General features: G+C 49.0%; 1 protein-coding gene across 2 annotated transcripts in view; it reads right to left on the reverse strand.

Moving 5' to 3' along the window:
* The window catches only part of LOC311512911 (zinc finger RNA-binding protein-like), a 94,150-nt gene extending 76,814 nt beyond the window's left edge, over positions 1-17,336 (reverse strand). Inside the window, exon 1 of one of the 2 annotated variants that reach the window (XM_084614340.1) lies at positions 16,890-17,336. In XM_084614340.1, the coding sequence (XP_084470466.1) occupies positions 16,890-16,954 (65 nt within the window). In that variant the 5' untranslated portion in view covers positions 16,955-17,336. The remainder of the gene's footprint in view (positions 1-16,889) is intronic. The other variant, XM_084614341.1, reaches the window with a different exon arrangement.
* Between the last annotated feature and the right edge of the window lie 1,315 nt (positions 17,337-18,651).

The following is an 18,651-nucleotide window of genomic DNA, read 5'->3' on the forward strand; positions in this document are numbered from 1 at the left end:
ATTACAACTAGTTAGACTACAAATTTATTCATATACAATATCATGAGTTAGACTTAGCTTTGGGGATAGGAGAGAGTGCTGAATTGCTACCAGGATGTCACCCCTAACCCTGTTTAGTGATTCCATATCTTTCAGTCACCCTCTGGCTACTAGGGGGTCACAGATTTGAAGTTCGGATATAAAACTTTTATTTAAGCTAATGTTAAAAAAAATTATATAATACACAGGTTAAGAAAAGAGTGCCTGTACATCTGGGTATAATGCTAGGATTACATACAAACACAAAGTTTGTTTAAAAACTCATAAGATAATATGGTACATATCTGCAATAACCCAAATTTAGAGAAATTTAATGATAGAGTTTAGATATCAGAATCCAAATACTCAAGTACATCACTCATGAAAATTTATACAAAGAGTTGGTTGCGGAAAACAAATATATGAATGAGTGTACATTGTCTCTCAGTATTTGAGCATTTAGGATGGGTTCAACCTTAGTAGATAGAATCCATCAGAGAAGTATTTCAGTGACTTTCCGATTTTGCTTCTCATCACTCCAGCTCATCTCTCCTGGTATTGTCAATGTCTGGTGATGTGTTCTAGGTAGATGTCCCTCTATCACCCGATGGCATCCAACACCATGAGCTGCTGCATCAGCTGAGCGTAGCATTGATTCCACATTCCCGAAACACTCACTCGTTACTCCGACGATCAGTGTGTGTGTCTGAACCTGGTAACCCTCAGCTCTTAAGGTTTCAGCCAGACGGGTGCATTTCTCCACCTTTTGAGCTCAGGAGTTGCGGAAGGCCAGGGTCCTGTTCTCGAAGGGCACTGTGAGGTCCACCATCATGACAGTCTCCTGTTCTTCGTTGGTGATGACTATGTCCGGTCGCAGTTGACTGTTGGTTCCAAGGATTGCAGAGTTCACGGCCACCTTCCACACAGGTGGCAGTATGGCTCTGACTAGGCGATCTTGGATGATGTTATGTCGCAGCTGCCAGGCTCTGGAATGAGACTTGCAACTACACAGGATGTGCGTCTCATTGGCACAGCCACATTTCCTACATCACTTGTCCCAGTTTCCACAACAGTCTGTTCCGTTCGGTGGAACACAGTTGAACTGGGTCCTGTGGATGAACCTCCAGTCGGCAAATTGGGGAAAGCTACTCCCGGGGAGGAAGTGATTGCTGGCGTCCCACTTGCATGTCTCCTCAAACACCTTGCCCTGGTCCGGCTTCCGTTTCAGGTTTTCCAGATATTGGCAGCGGATGGCATCCTTCAAGGTCCTCTCCAGCATGGTTCTAGCTCTCGGAGTGATGCACGCAAGAAGCCTGGGAAACAAGCAGGAAGAACTGGAAGTCTTGTCACAGTCAAGGAACTATGATATGATAAACAACAGAGTTGGAGCAACTCACATGATTGGAGCACTCTCATGGATGGGTATAAACTGTTCAGGAAGGACAGGCGGAGGAGAAAAGGTGGAGGAGTTGCACTGTATGTCAGAGAGCAGTATGATTGCGCAGAGCTCCAGTCCAAGGTTAAGTTTATAGGCGAGAGCAACAAGGGTGATGTCATGGTGGGCATCTGCTATAGACCACCAGACTAATAGGATGAGGTAGGTGAGGCTTTCTTCGGACAACTAACAGAAGTTTCCAGATCATAGGCCCTGGTTCTCATGGGGGACTTCAATCACCCTGACATCTGGTGGGACAGCAATACAGCAGTGCACAAACTTCCTGGTGCAACTATTGGAGGAACCAACTAGGGGCCATGCTCCTCTTGACCTGCTGCTCGCAAACCGGGAAGAATTGGTAAGGGAAGTAGAAGTGGGTGGCAACCTGTGCAGCAGTGACCATGAGATGGTTGAGTTCAGGACCCTGACAAAAGGAAGAAAGGAGAGCAGCAGAATACAGACCCTGGACTTCAGAAAAGCAGACTTTGACTCCCACAGGGAACTGATGGGCAGGATTCCCTGGGAGGCTAATGTAAGGGAGAAAGGAGTCCAGGACAGCTAGCTGTATTTTAAAGAAGCCTTATTGAGGGCGCAGGAACAAACCATACTGATGTGCCGAAAGATTAGCAAATATGGCAGGTGACCAGCTTGGCTTAACAGAGAAATTTTTGGTGAGCTTAAACACCAAAAGGAAGCTTACAAGAAGGGGAAACATTGACAGATGACTTTGGAGGAGTATAAAAATATTACTCAAGCATGCAAGGCACAATTGGAATTGCAGCTAGCTAGGGATGTGAAGGGTAATGAGAAGGGTTTCTACAGGTATGTTACCAACAAGGAGGTGGTCAGGGAAAGTGTGGGACCCTTACTGAATGGAGGAGGCAATCTACTGAGATGACTGGAAAAAGCTGAAATACTCTATGCTTTTTTGCCTCCGTCTTCACAGACAAGGTCAGCTCCCAGACTGCTGCACTGGGTAGCACAGTACGGGGAGGAGATGAGCAGCCATCAGTGGTGGGGCAGCCATCGAAGATTAAGGACTATTTAGAAAAGCTGGACATGCACAAGTCCATGGGGCCGGATGCAATGCATCTGAGGGTGCTGAGGGAGTTGGGTGATGTGATTGCAGCGCCATTGGCTATTATCTTTGAAAACTCGTGGCGACTGAGGGAGGCCCTGGACGACTGGAAAAAGGCAAATATAGTGCCCATCTTTAAAAAAGGGAAGAAGGAGAATGCAGGGAACTACAAACTGGTCAACCACACCTCAGTCCCTGGAAAAATCATGACTCCAATGAGAAACTGCTGAACTGAAATAAATTTGCAAACTGGACACCATTACATTAGGCTTGAATAAAGACTGGGAGTGGATGTGTCATTACACAAAGTAAAACTATTTCCCCATGTTTATTCCCCCCCCCGGCCACTGTTCCTCGCATGTTCTTGTCAACTGCTGGAAATGGCCCACCTTGATTATCACTACAAAAGGTTTTTTCCCCCTCTCCTGCTGGTAATAGGTCACCTTAACTGATCACTCTCGTTATAGTGTATATGGTAACACCCACTGTTTCATGTTTTGTGTGTATAAAAAATCTCCCCACTGTATTTTCCACTGCATGCATCCGATGAAGTGAGCTGTAGCTCACAAAAGCTTATGCTCAAATAATTTGGTTAGTCTCTAAGGTGCCACAAGTACTCCTTTTCTTTTTGCGGATACAGACTAACACAGCTGCTACTCTGAAACCTGGAAATATCATGCAGAAGGTCCTCAGGGAATCCATTTTGTAGCACTGGGAGGAATGGAAGGTGATCAGGAAAAGTCAACATGGATTCACCAAGGGCAAGTCATGCCTGACCAACCTGATTGCCTTCTATGATGAGATAACTGGCTCTGTGGATATGGGGAAAGCGGTGGACATGATATATCTTGACTTTAGCAAAGCTTCTGATATGGTCTCCCATGGTATTCTTGCCACCAAGTTAAAGAAGTATGGATTGGATTAATGGACTATAAGGTGGACTGAAAGCTTGCTAGATTGTCAGGTTCAATGGGTAGTGATCAACGGCTCGATGTCTACTTGCCAGCCGGTAGCAAGCGGAGTGGGACTGGTTTTGTTCAACATCTTCATTAATGATCAGGATGATAGGATGGATTGCACCCTCAGCAAGTTCGTGGATGACATGAAGCTTGGGGGAGAGGCATATAGGCTGGAGCGTAGGGATAGGGTCCAGAGAGACCTAGACAAATGAGAGGATTGGGCCAAAATAAATCTGATGAGGTCAACAAGAACAAGTGCAGAGTCCTGCACTTAGAATGGAAGAATCCCATGCACTGCTACAGGCTTGGGACGGACTGGCTAAGCAGCAGTTCTGCAGAGAAGGACCTGGGAATTACAGTGGACAAAAAGCTGGATATGTGTCAACAGTGTGCCCTTGTTGCCAAGAAGGTTAATGGCATATTGGGCTGTATTAGCAGGAGCATTGCCAGCAGATCGAGGGAAGTGATTATTCCCCTCTCTTTGGCACTGGTGAGGCCACATCTGGTGTATTGCGTCCAGTTTTGGCCCCTCCCCCCCCACTACAGAAAGGATGTGGACAAATTGGAGAGTGTCCAACGGAGGGCAACAAAAATGATTAGGGGGTTGTGGAACATGACTTATGAGGAGAGGCTGAAGGAACTGGGCTTGTTTAGTCTGCAGAAAAGAAGAGTGAGTGGGGATGTGATAGAAGCTTTCAACTACCTGAAGAGGGGTTTCAAAGAGGATGGAGCTTGGCTGTTCTCAGTGGTGGCAGATGACAGAACAAGGAGCAATGGTCTCAAGTTGCAGTGGGGGAGGTCTAGGTTGGATACTAGGAAAAACTATTTCACTAGGAGGATGGTAAAGCACTGGAATGGGTTCCCTAGGGAGGTGGTGGAATCTGCATCCTTAGAGGTTTTTAAGGCCCGGCTTGACAAAGCCCTGGCTGGGATGATTTAGTTGGGGCTGGTCTTGCTTTAAGCAGGGGGCTGGGACTGATGACCTCCTGAGGTTTCTTCCAACCCTAATCTATGATTGTGTGCTCTGCATTCTTCACCTGTGGCACCAGGACTACCAGCACCTGACGTTCCTTGCAGCACATCCACCAGCAGCTGATATGCTTCTCCAGTCATTGCACTGCGGGCACAAGTCTCTCCCACCCTTCCAAATTCACCTTCCAGGGAGCCACTCAGGTAGGTTGCAACGTCTTGATGGGAGAGGGTCCTGGCAATTCGCTTCTTGATGACATCCTGCATAGCACTTTCTGCTATGTTCCTCACCATGGCACCCGGGCACGTCAGAAGGCGTGAGGGATCACCACAACGTCGCACAGATCACCCATTTGAGAGACATTAGCTTCGCCCTGTCTGTGCAACATATACACCAATTCATTGCTGGCCCTCTGGGGAAGAAATATCCGCTTCTTCACTAGCTGCCTGATGGTGTTGTCTGCATTAAGAGGTACCTTCGCCATGGCAGAACCCCTCAGGACAAATGAGATACAGGGGATCAGGAAGGTGTTCAAGGCGTTGATCTTCTGCCACAGTGCTAGTAGAGAGGAGTCGATCCTGGCCGCGTCTTATAGGATCTCCATGATGGTGTCCTTAGGTGTCTGCTGGACAAGGAAACTCGAGGGTGTGCCAAGATGTTGGTAAGCTTGCCTGTCCTCGAGGAACATCATGGTTCACCCTGGATCTGAAAGGGTGTCGCCGGGACCGGGTTCCTTCTACTGCCATCGATATGCAGGGATGCACACTTCCTAGCATTGAAGTGGAGTCCCATCCAGTTGGCAGCCTGGCTGGTGACATCGAGCATTTGTTGGAGACCGTCATGATTGTCTGCAATCAGGACCAGATCTGCGTAGGCCAGGATATTCACTCTACTACTGTACAGATCAAAACAATCTAAACTGCTGGAGATGGCTCAAATGAGCAGCTCCATGGCTAAGTTGAAAACGATGGGGCTGAGCGGACAGCCTTGCTTCACACTGCTACAGATAGGAATTTTAGGCGTCTCTCCTTCCATGGAGCGGATGGTGGTGGTGCAACCTTCATAAAGCTCATGGACCAGTTGGAGACAGTTTTCAGGCATTCCGAATTCTCGATCTAAATCCTGTTTCTAACATAAGGAAGATGGAGTTCTCTCTTCTCTCCTGGCTGCTGCAAAGAGTTAACTCAAAATACCAGGGGTTTCCATTACTCCACCTCTTACACAAGACTCCCATTTTTGAGCCCTTTTCTCCTATGAGTAACTCAAGTGTCTGCTAGTAATATCTTTCCAAGCAGGAGTATGAACATCAGTTTCATTGCTGTTGACAGTTTTTTGCATTAACACCCATGTAATCTTGTTAATTTCACTCTGCTGCAGCAATGAACACCCCTTGAAAAATCAATTCCCACATTAACGCCAGGACAGTTTCTGAAACTTGAGGGTACCTTAACAAAATACATTTCTGTAGAATTTAAGCTTTTTTTTTTTTTTTTTTTATAAAAAACATGATTAACTTACCATGGGCAAATGCATTTTTCAAAGAAACACATTTTCTATTGCAAGATCATGCATCTTTCTACTCCCACTCAAGAGTTTAGGGAGAAAGATAAAAACTGTTGTGACAATCCTCTTGGATGCACCTGTGATATTTATGCATGTAGGTTTGAAGCCACAGGTTTTTATCATCAAAACCAATGGACAAGTAATCTGTTTTTAAAACATCAAAATTAGAGAGTCATTGAATAATCTATGGCTTCAAATCAACTTTTTCAGGTTCAGATGTGACACTGCACTATCCTAACTTTATCCCACAATGAGATATTTGGAACATCAGAAACCAGTAAAAAATAAAAACCACACTACATAATAATCAAAGATGTTAATTTGGAGATGTTCTTGTACTCCATCTTAATTTTGTTTCTATACGCTGATGAAAAGAATTAGCCCCAAAATACACTAATCAACAAATGATTTGGAGTTCAAAGAGAAGCAAGAATCTTGAGAACAAATACAAAGAGCCACTGTTTGTGAAGAGACTTCAAAACAGGCATCTTAGATTAAAGAAAAAAAAATTGAGTTACATGTAAACATTTTAAAGAATTAAAAATATTACCAGTTCTTTAAAAAAAATGAATCTACTATATTCAGTAACTTATCAAGAATAAATTACCCAACTACCTTGAAATTTGATTGTAACAGTCACCCTACAATATTCTCTTATAATAAATTCTTATAATATTCTCTTGTGCCTTCATTATTCAAGATTGCTCAGTCAATTCCCTTTAAAATATCCTGTAAAAGTGGGAGAAACACACCTGGTGACCATTTACTAATGTAATTTGAGATATCCTAAAAACTCCAAATAAGGAACACTTTTTTCTAGAAACCATGTTCTGCATTCAGGTCAAATTATAATGGATAGTGTCCTGGGATCTTATAGTCAGATGAGGTAACATCCGTCTGAAGTTCTTAATTAAAACATTTTAAATCACAGATGCAATACTGTCTTCTGTAGTATGTATTGTTTGGTGCAGCAGACACAGCAATTAGATAAAGAAATAACTTTTCCTAAAATACACACCAAGCTAGCCCTGGTCAACATAGGTTGTAAGGGATCTCACCAGGAGAGGCCTTTCATTACTGGTGATATGGGATCTGCAGCATTTGCTACTGTGGAACACTATGTTACTGCATCACCTGAAGGCCAGGCTGGGTATGACCAGGACCGTTTTGAACTGGTTTTAGTCATACCTGACAGAGTGCTCCCAGTCGGTGGCGATGGGTGATCTTCCGTCTGCCTGTACTGGGATTGCATGTGAAGTTCCCCATTGGTCGGTTTTGACTCCGGTGCTTTTCAATGTCTATATATTGCCTTTGGGAGAGATTTTTGAAAGATAGGGCTTGGGTTATCATTACTATGCTGATGATACCCCACTGTATATTTCTCTTATCTCTTGACTATGGTGGTATCTGACATGTTTGGGACTGAATGACAAACTGGCCAACACTGAACCCTTGCAAGATTTAAATTATGCAGATTGGTTCAAGTAGGTGATGTGTACAGAATAGTATTTCCCTATGCCTTCCACTTTCACACAAGGAGGTGCTTCAGTAGGATGATGGATCTAGCCTTGATATGGGCTAACAGTAGAAGATCAGACGTCAAGCATCTGTGTGTGGGAATTTCCCATCTCAGTAATATTGCTAGAATGCAACTCTTCTGCTTGCATTCTGACCTGGTAACTGTGGGACAGTCCTTTTAACCTCACAATAGAATTAGTGTAATGTGCTACTTTTATAGGGCTATCTAAGAAGCTGATCTGTCAGCTATGGACTGCAACAGAGCAACTGGTTGTGATAAGAGTGGAGCAAGTCTACCTGATGGCTAACTACACACTGGCTGCCTGTTGGTAGGTATTCAGCACTTAAGGTTTCCATTTCAGTTTTTAAGGCCCTAATAAGTCTGGATGGCCAAGCATCCTGCAAAGTTTCTCATACCCTCTATTTCATTTCACTCCAAAACTGGATTCAACAGGGCTTTGAACTTCTACAGACTTACACTGGTAGAAATAGTTACAGCCAAGGCTTTAGAGGTAAAGATATGAGATCTGTGCAGTATCCTCACTTTAGAGTTAAGAGCCAGTTTGTTGCAAGTGTGAAACCCTGTTATTTCAAAGTATTAGAATGCAGCAATTTTAATTGTGAGAGTTTATCTTTCATGGTATTGTCAGAGATGTGTTAGATGGTAAATAGGTGCCATAAAAGTTAAGTCATCTAATAAGTTATCTTCATGATGTTCATACCGCCACATTCCTTATACTTAAGATAACGAGAAATATATACTTGGAAGTCCAGTACCTATGTAAACTAATTTAATGGGCTAATTGTGAGAGCGTCAACCATCATCAACCAAGCAGAAATACATAATATGGAAACATTTGAATTATTTAAATGTCACACAACATCCATTTTCTATAGGATTCTACTTATTGAGGTTGTGTTGCTGTGATACACAAGAATTTATTAATATTCAATCCTTCCAAGACTGACAAGCTACTATCTCAAACTGCTCTTAAAGCAGTTAATAAAGACATTCAGAACTGCATACTAACGGTGGTGTCACACACATGCAGCTGTGGTACATTTTACCAACCAAACCAGAATACTGAGAATGCAGCTGCATTCAAATTTTTACAAGTGAATTAATTCAGACATATGCTTGTTTTTCATGTTTATTACTGCTCAGTATAGTATCTTCAAATGCTTTAAGTAACTTAGTTTCTATCAGTGGAGAAGTGACAAGAAATAGTTTGAATTTTCTCACTGACAAATTGGCAAATTCACAGTATTTTCCACATCAGGTTGAAAACACAGATGCAGTCCTTAAATATGTTTAAGAGCAGACTATGCCAGGTTAATAGTATGCAACTAGGTCTCTTTGTATATACAAGCTAGAACTGGCAAGCAACATGCCAAGAATGGTATTGAGAATGCAAATACAATTGAAATAGTCAAACACGCTGCTCCAAACACACCAGTGGCACGTGCATTTTCCATTACTGAAAATGTGCTGCTAGCAGTAGTAGCAAAATATTACTCTTCAGGAAGGCATCCAAAGTACTGAAACTGTCAAGTTGACTGGTGTTTCTCACAATCCCACATGCTTAACAAACAGCCAAACCCTTTTTATACCAACTCTGGGACATATCTTAGAACCACAGAATATCAGGGTTGGAAGGGACCTCAGGTCATTGAGTCCAGCCCCTGGCTCAAAGCAGGACCAATCCCCAACTAAATCATCTTAAAATTCCATGACCAAGAAAGTGGTCACCAACTCTGCTGGAGAAGTTGACAAATTTACAGTATTTTAATTGCACTGGTGAATCATTTCCAACTCACTGGACAGGTTAAAAGCTACACTGCAGTCTTATACTAAGTGCTATAACTGCATGAACACCTGTCAAAAATGCATTAGAAACCAACATTTAGTCAGACATTTCATAGACGGTAAGCTGGACTGGGAAAAGGACAAATGCAAACCTCCTTGGAAATATTGGGGTGGAGAGGAGTTTCCAACTGTATGGTTTGCTTCCTCCCTACAGCTCCAGTTGGGAACTGTTTTGGCAGGGAGAGAGAAGAAAGGACTGCTAGAGTCCGGCAAAATGTTTTCAAAACTCAAGGACAATAAACAGCAGTAGTTGCATAGCAACTGGGAGGGGGAATCCTGGAAAGATGGAAAACAAGGAAATCCTGGGAGAAAGCAGCAATCACTAAGGTTTGTCTTTACTGCAAAGTTACCTCAAGTGTTGCCCTTAATTTGAGATCATCCACACACAAAACCCTTACCTTCATGGGGTACTGCTTTAGAGTTGGCTGGCAGAGTTGGCAGATGACAAGTTGTGCTAACACAATCCCTCTGCACTGTGAATCCAGGCTAGCTCTACTTGAGTGCCACTAGTACTCCAATGCCTTCTCACAATTCCCCAAATGTGCTCAGACAGAACTGACAAACTCTCCCACACTTCACTGGGAAAGAATTCCTGAAGCAGCTCAGCTTACTGCATGCAAAGAAACATGAGATATGCCCCGAAAGGTCTTAGTCCCACACACAAATGAGCACTGCTTCAGTGTGGACACAAGCAGCTTGAGTGTTATTCAGCAGTGTGCCAATTCTCAACTGAGGTAGGCTAAAAGTAACTTGAGTTAACTCCGCAGCGAAGACATACCCTATGGACAAGAAACTCTGAGGCAATGCAACCCCACCCCAGCCATGAGACAAAGCACCCTGAGGAAAGGGAGATGGTCAGAATAGATCTCTGCAGAGGGAAGAGCCCTCCAGGAGGGGGATGAAACGATAGACGGGGACCCATAGGATACAGAGAACATGAAGGAAAGAAGAATTGTTGGACGAGAGCATGGGGTGGGGCTTAGGAGAAACAGGCAAAGACATCATTGGACAGAGCATCTCAGGGGAGAATAGCTACAGAGGGTTATTAGAGGCAGCAAGCCCCAAGGAGAGAAGTTGGGAAATTAGGCAGGTGGAATCTTGGAGCATGCCGGGGGAACTGGCAGGAAAGAATGTAAAGGTGGGTGGGCAGATGGAGCCTTTAAGGAGGCAGAGAAACCTATGAGGGTGGGAGTGAGGGGAAAATAAAGGGAATCCTCTGAGAAGACTGAGTGCCCAAGCTGGAAGAGGAAAGCAGGGAGAGGATTAGCACCACAAGGGAGTGAGGTGGATATGGGGTGAGGCAGAGCATTCCTGGGAGGAGAAAGAGGAAAGGAGCCCTGGAGAAGAAAGACAGGGAAGAAGGGACATTTTTGGGAAGGTAGTATACTGAACAAAGGGAGGACAAAAACATGGAGAATGGAGATTTCTGGAGGAGGTACAGCACCCTGCGACATGTGGGAATAGAGGGAATCCCTGAAGGCAGAGCACCCCCTAAAGATGAGAAGAGAGGTGACAGAATGCATCCTAAGGATTGATGGGAGAACAGAAAGGATTCTTGGAAGCATCAGTTAAGATAAGGGGATCCCTAGGAAGGACTAAGCACTTGGGGGAAGATACAGGAGCAAAGCAAGCAAAGCCCTGGGGAAGCAACAGACTAAACACCCTGGGGCATGATGGATTAGTAAGGAAATCCCTGGAAAAGGCAGAGTCCTCTGGAGATAACAAGGAATAGCAGGACTCCTGTGGAGTTAGAGCCCCCATTTCAAGAATAACAAGGAGTCCTTGTGGCACCTTACAGACTAACACATTTATTTGGGCATAAGCTTTCGTGGGCTAAAACCCACTTCATCAGATGCATAGAGTGGAAATACAGTAGCAGGTATATATACACAGTACATGAAAAGATGGGAGTTGCCTTACCAAGTGGGGGGTCAGTGCTAACGAGACAAGTCAATTAAAGTGGAAGTAGGCTATTCTCAACAGTAGAACACCAAGGGAGGGAAAAAAATTACTGCTGTAGTGGCAATGAGGGCGGCCCATTTCAAACAGTTGACAAGAAGGTGTGCGTAACAGTAGGGGGAAATTAGCATGGGGAAATTAGGTTTTGTAATGACCCATCCACTCCCAGTCTTTATTCAGGCCTAATTTGATGGTGTCCAGTTTGCAAATTAATTCCAGTTCTGCAGTTTCTCGTTGGACTCTGTTTTTGACTTTTTTTGTTGAACAATTGCCACTTAAGTCTCTTATTGAGTGACCAGGGAGATTGAAGTGTTCTACTGGTTTTTGAACGTTATAATTCCTGATGTCAGATTTGTGTCCATTTATTCTTTTGCGTTGAGACTGTCCTGTTTGGCCAATGTACATGGCAGAGGGGCATTGCTGGCACATATCACATTGGTAGATGTGCAGGTGAATGAGCCCCTGATGGTGTGGCTGATGAGGTTAGGTTCTGTGACGATACCCATGCTATGCATCTATGCAGATGACACTAAACTAAACTGGGAGGAGTGGTAGATACGCTGGAGGGTAGGGATAGGATACAGAGGGACCTAGACAAATTGGAGGATTGGACCAAAACAAATGTGATGAGGTTCAACAAGGACAAGTGCAGAGTCCTGCACTTAGGACAGAAGAATCCAATGCACAGCTACAGACTAGGGACGGAATGGCTCGGCAGCAGTTCTGCAGAAAAGGACCTAGGGGTTACAGTGGATGAGAAGCTGGATATGAGTCAACAGCGTGCCCTTGTTGCCAAGAAGGCCAATGGCATTTTGGGATGTATAAGTAGGGGCATTGCCAGCAGATCGAGGGATGTGATCGTTCCCCTCTATTTGACATTGGTGAGGCCTCATCTGGAGTACTGTGTCCAGTTTTGGGCCCCACACTACAAGAAGGATGTGGAAAAATTGGAAAGAGTCCAGCGGAGGGCAACAAAAATGATTAAGGGACTGGAACACATGACTTATGAGGAGAAGCTGAGGGAACTGAGGATGTTTAGTCTTCAGAAGAGAAGAATGAGGGGGGATTTGATAGCTGCTTTCAACTACCTGAAAGCGGGTTCCAAAGAGGATGGATCTAGACTGTTCTCAGTGGGAACTGATGACAGAACAAGGAGTAATGGTCTCAAGTTGCAGTGGGGAAGATTTAGGTTGGATATCGGGAAAAACTTTTTCACTAGGAGGGTGGTGAAACACTGGAATGCGTTACCTAGGGAGGTGGTGGAATCTCCTTCCTTAGAAGTTTTTACGGTCAGGCTTGACAAAGCCCTGACTGGGATGATTTAATTGGGGATCGGTCCTGCTTTGAGCAGGGGGTTGGACTAGATGACCTCCTGAGGTCCCTTCCAACCTTGATATTCTAGGATTCTATGGCCCCATAGTATGCCAACATTTTTATGGTTGACTTAGAACAACACTTCCTCAGCTCTCGTCCCCTAACGCCCCTCCTCTACTTGCACTACATTGATAACATCTTCATCATCTGGACCCATGGGAAGGAGGCCCCTGAGGAATTCCACCAGGATTTCAACAATTTCCACCCCACCATCAACCTCAGCCTGGACCAGTCCACACAAGAGATCCACTGCCTAGACACTATAGTGCTAACAAGCGATGGTCACATAAACACCACCCTATACTGGAAACCTACTGATCGTTATATTTACCTAAACGTCTCCAGCTTTCATCCAGACCACACCACATGATCCATTGTCTACAGCCAAGCTCGAAGATACAATCACATTTGCTCCAATTCCTCAGAGAGAGACAAACATCTACAGGATCTCTATCAAGTGTTCTTAAACCTACAATACCCACCTGGTGAAGTGAAGAAACAGACTGACAGAGTCAGAAGGGTACCCAGAAGTCACCCACTACAAGACAAGCCCAACAAAGAAAGTAACAGAATGCCAATAGCTGTCACCTACAGCCCCCAACTAAAACCTCTCCAACGCATCATCAAGGATTTACAACCTATCCTGAAAGACGATCCCTCGCTCTCACAGACCTTGGGAGACAGGCCAGTCCTTGCTTACAGACAGCCCCCCAACCTGAAGCAAAACACCCGCCAGCAACTACACACCACACAACAAAAACACTAACCCAGGAACCAAACCCTGCAACAAACCCCGGTGACAACTCTGTCCGCATATCTATTCAAGGGACACCATCATAGGACTTAACTACATCAGCCACACCATCAGAGGCTCGTTCACCTGCACATCTACCAATGTGATATATGCCATCATGTCCCTCTGCCATGTATATTTGCCAAACTGGACAGTCTCGACACAAAAGAATAAATGGACACAAATCTGACATCAGGAATTATAACATTCAAAAACCAGTAGAACACTTCAATCTCCCTGGTCACTCAATAACAGATTTAAAAGTGGCAATTCTTCAACAAAAAAAAGTCGAAAACAAACCCCAAGAAACTGCAGAACTGGAATTAATTTGCAAACTGGACATCATCAAATTAGGCCTGAATAAAGACTGGGAGCGGATGGGTCATTACAAAACTTAATTTCCCCCTACTGTTACGCACACCTTTTTGTCAACCGTTTGAAATAGGCCACCCTCATTACCACTACAAAAGTGATTTTTCCTTCCTTGGTATTCTACTGTTGAGAATAAACTACTTCCACTTTAATTGAACTGTCTCATTAGCACTGACCCCCATCACCACTTGGTAAGGCAACTGCCATCTTTTCATGTACTGTGTATATATACCTGCTACTGTATTTTCCACTCTATGCATCTGATGAAGTGGGTTTTAGCCCATGAAAGTGTATGTCCAAATAAATGTGTTAGTCTCTAAGGTGCCACAAGGACTCCTCATTGTTTTTGCTGATACAGGCTAACATGGCTACCACTCTGAAACCTGTCACCATGTGAAGAATGAAGAGCAGACAAAGATCAGCAGACACGCCCCAGTGGATGTGAGAACAGAGGGATGAATACTGTGGTGGGGATTAATGAGAGGACAAGGCTGATCACGTGGGAGAGCCCCACTGGTAGTAGATGTGGGAAGAGAGCAAGGCAAGCGGATCTGAAGAAAGGGCAAAGCCACTTATGTGCGCGCAAATGGTGGGATCCTCTGAAGGCAGGGAAAGAAAAGCAAAGGAAGGGTTGAGGTCGTGGAGGCACCACAGTGTGTCTGAAGAGAGGAGCTAGGAAATGAGCCTCCAGTGTGTGAAAGCACTGAGACAGATGAGGGTGGAGCAGCCAGGGTAATTATAAGGGATAGGGGTACAGTTCCCAGTCAAGTAGGAAACAAGGATGGGGGGGGTGAGGGAGGAGGAGGGTAAGGATTGAGGAAGGGGAGCAGACCCTTGCATGTGGGGTCAGAAGATGAGGAAGATGACAATGAAGAAAAGGGGAGAGAGGTGAGGGCAGATCCAGTGGCAGAACTCCACCTGTGTGGGGCAGAGGATGAGGCACGATGCAGAGGGCAGACCCCCATAATGTACAGGGTAGGGGATTAGGAGGGTGGCAATGGAGAAAGGGGAGCACACCCCTACGTGGGGGACAGGCAGAGCAGGAGGGTGGCAATGGAGGAATGGGGAGGGTAAGGGGACGAGGAGGGTGATGATGGAGGTGGGCGGGGAGACCAGAAGGGTGGTGATGGAGGAGGGGGATGAGGAGAGTGGCGAGGGAGGAAGGGCAGGGAGACCAGCAGGGCAGGGATGAAGGAAGGGGAAGCAGGAGAATGAGGAGGGTGGCAATGGAGGAACTGAGGGGTAGTGGGATGAGAAGGGTGGCAATGGAGGGGGCCAGGAGAGCAAGAGGGTGGTGATGGAGGAATGGGGGGCAGATGCTCATGTGGGGACAGGGGGATGAGGAGAGTGGCAACGGAGGAGGGGAGTCAGGGGGACGAGGGGGGGTGACGGAGGAACGGGAGGGCCAGGGGGACGAAGAGGGGGGCGACGGAGGAGGGGAGCAGACCCCTGTGGGGGGGCAGGAGGACGAGGAGGGTGGCAGACCCCAGTGGGGGGGCAGGGGGACAAGGAGGGTGGCGATGGAGGAGGGGGGCAGACCCCCGTGGGGGGGGGGGGGAAAGAGGGTAGCGGCAATGGAGGAGAGAGGCAGACCCCCGTGGGGGGACGGGGAGAGCAGGAGCGATGGAGGAGGGGGGCAGACCCCAGTGGGAGGGGCAGGGGGAAGAGAAGGGTGGCGATGGAGGACGGGGCAGACCCCCGTAGGGGGGTAGGGAGAGCATGAGGGTAGCGATGGAGGGGGGGCAGACCCCCAGGGGGGCGCGGAGAGAAGGAGGGTAGCGATGGGGGGAGGCAGACCCCCAGGAGGAGCGGGTAGAGCAAGAGGGTAGCAATGGAGGGGGAGCAGACCCCCGGGGGGGCGCGGAGAGAAGGAGGGTGGCGATGGAGAGGGGGGCAGACCCCCGGGGGGGGCGGGGAGAGCAGGAGGGTAGCGATGGAGGGGGGCAGACCCCCGGGGGGGGCGGGGAGAGCAGGAGGGTAGCGATGGGGGGGGCAGACCCCCGGGGGGGTGCGGGGAGAGCAGGAGTGTAGCGATGGAGGGGGGCAGACCCCCGGGGGGGAAGGGGAGAGCAGGAGGGTAGCGACGGGGGGGGCAGACCCCCGGGGGGGAAGGGGAGAGCAGGAGGGTAGCGATGGAGGGGGGCAGACCCCCGGGGGGGAAGGGGAGAGCAGGAGGGTAGCGACGGGGGGGGCAGACCCCCGGGGGGGCGGGGAGAGCAGGAGTGTAGCGACGGGGGGGCAGACCCCCGGGGGGGGCGGGGAGAGCAGGAGGGTAGCGATGGAGGGGGGCAGACCCCCGGGGGGGGGCGGGGAGAGCAGGAGGGTAGCGATGGAGGGGGGCAGACCCCCGGGGGGGGCGGGGAGAGCAGGAGGGTAGCGATGGAGGGGGGCAGACCCCCGGGGGGGGCGGGGAGAGCAGGAGGATAGCGACGGGGGGGGCAGACCCCCGGGGGGGAAGGGGAGAGCAGGAGGGTAGCGACGGGGGGGGGGGCAGACCCCCGGGGGGGAAGGGGAGAGCAGGAGGGTAGCGACGGGGGGGGGGCAGACCCCCGGGGGGGAAGGGGAGAGCAGGAGGGTAGCGACGGGGGGGCAGACCCCCGGGGCGGGCGGGGAGAGCAGGAGGGTAGCGACGGGGGGGCAGACCCCCGGGGGGGGGCGGGGAGAGCAGGAGGGTAGCGACGGGGGGGCAGACCCCCGGGGGGGGGCGGGGAGAGCAGGAGGGTAGCGACGGGGGGGCAGACCCCCGGGGGGGGGGCGGGGAGAGCAGGAGGGTAGCGATGGAGGGGGGCAGACCCCCTGACTCCCCACGCCGCCATTTTAGCCGTCTGAAGTGGAGGAAGGGGGCCGGAGGATCCGGCAGCGCCCCGAGCCTTCCCGTGCCGGTTCCCTGCTTCGCCCCGCACCTGCCGCCACGCCCCGGGCAGAGGCGCTGCCTGAGCGCGGCGGCCCCACCCGGCCCGCGCGCGGCGGGAGCGCCCCGTACCTGTACTGGGGCCCGGCGGCCGCGGCCGCCCCGTGCGCGAAGCCGTAGTAGTTACTGGCCGCCATCTTGCCGTCTGCACAAAGCGGCGGGCCGCGGCGGCGGCACAGGAGGCGACCGGCCGGCGGGGGGGGGGGGGCGGCAGGGAGCACGGGAACACGTGACGGCCGCGCGCGCTCCCTTCGCCCCCTCGCGGGGGCGCGCTCCCGTGAAACCCCCTCGCTCTTTCGCGGGGTGGCTCGTGCCACCTCTGAGGGGCGCGTGCACAGAGCGACCGTTACTGGGCGGGAGGCCGCTGGAGCCCGGCTGCCTGGCCGGGAGTTGGTGCAGCAGGGCACTGCGGGCTGCCCCGCCTGGCTGCTGCCAGATGGGGGGGGCTAGCAGAGCGGGGCACCCCGGGGTGACCTTGCAGGAGGGTGCTGCCAGGAGAGGGTGCTGGTGACGGGGCAGCTCACAGCCCCGCCCTGCCACCTGGCATCCGTCGCCGCAGGCTTCCCCACAGGGCCATGCTGAGATCCCCGTGCAGCGCCCCCACGGCACCGCAGGGTGTGATGTCCCCGCGCGTGATCAAATGCCTCAGGCAACACCCTTGCCCCACGTCAGACACCATCACCGGAAAGGCCTTAGGGTGCCACTCTGTCAACCACCATCACTGCATGCGTGACATCACCGCACCGCGCTGCAACGTCATGATGACAGGTACAGATGCTGCCGCGCTGTCTCTGAAGCCATCATTGCTGCATGTCGTTGAAATGTCACCATCATAGACTCAGAAGATCAGGGTTGGAAGGGACCTCAGGAGGTCATCAAGTCCAACCCCCTGCTCAAAACAGGACCGATCCCTGACTAAATCATGCCAGCCAGGGCTTTGTCAAGCCTGACCTTAAAAACCTCTAAGGAAGGAGATTCCACCACCTCCCTAGGGAACCCATTCCAGTGCTTCACCACCCTCCTAGTGAAAAAGTTTTTCCTAATATCCAACCTGGACCTTCCCACTGCAACTTGAGACCATTACTCCTCGTTCTGTCATCAGCTCCCACTGAGAACAACTGAGCTCCATCCTCTTTGGAACCCCCTTTCAGGTAGTTGAAAGTAGCTATCAAATCACCCCTCATTCTTCTCTTCCTCAGACTAAATAATCCCAGTTCCCTCGGCCTCTCCTCATAAATCATGTGCTCCAGCCCCCTAATCATTTTCATTGCCCTCTGCTGGACTCTCTCCAATTTGTCCACATTCTTTCTGTAGTGGGGAGCCCAAAACTGGACACAATACTCCAGATATGGCCTCACCAGTGCCGAATAGAGGGGAATAATCACTTACCTTGATCTGCTGGCAATGTTCCTACCAGTGCAGCCCAATATGCTGTTAGCCTTCTTGGCTGTTGACTCATATCCAGCTTCTCATCCACTGTAACCCCTAGGTCCTTTTCTGCAGAACTGCCGCTTAGCCAATCGGTCCCAAACCTGTAGCAGTGCATGGGATTCTCCTGTCCTAAGTGCAGGACTCTGCACTTGTCCTTGTTGAACCTCATCAGATTTCTTTTGGCCCAGTCCTCCAATTTGTCTAGGTCACTCTGGACCCTATCCCTACCCTCCAGCGTATCTACCTCTTCCTCCAGCTTACTTACTTACCAAGGGTGTAATCCATTCCATCATCCAGATCATTAATGAAGATGTTGAACAAAACCAGTCCCAGGACCGCCCTCTGGGGCACTCCACTTGCTACTGGCTGCCAACAAGACATCAAGCCATTGATCACTACTGTG

The sequence above is a fragment of the Lepidochelys olivacea genome (genome assembly GCF_965140295.1).
Source record: "Lepidochelys olivacea isolate rLepOli2 genome assembly, chromosome: 25".
Taxonomy (NCBI): Eukaryota; Metazoa; Chordata; order Testudines; family Cheloniidae; genus Lepidochelys; species Lepidochelys olivacea.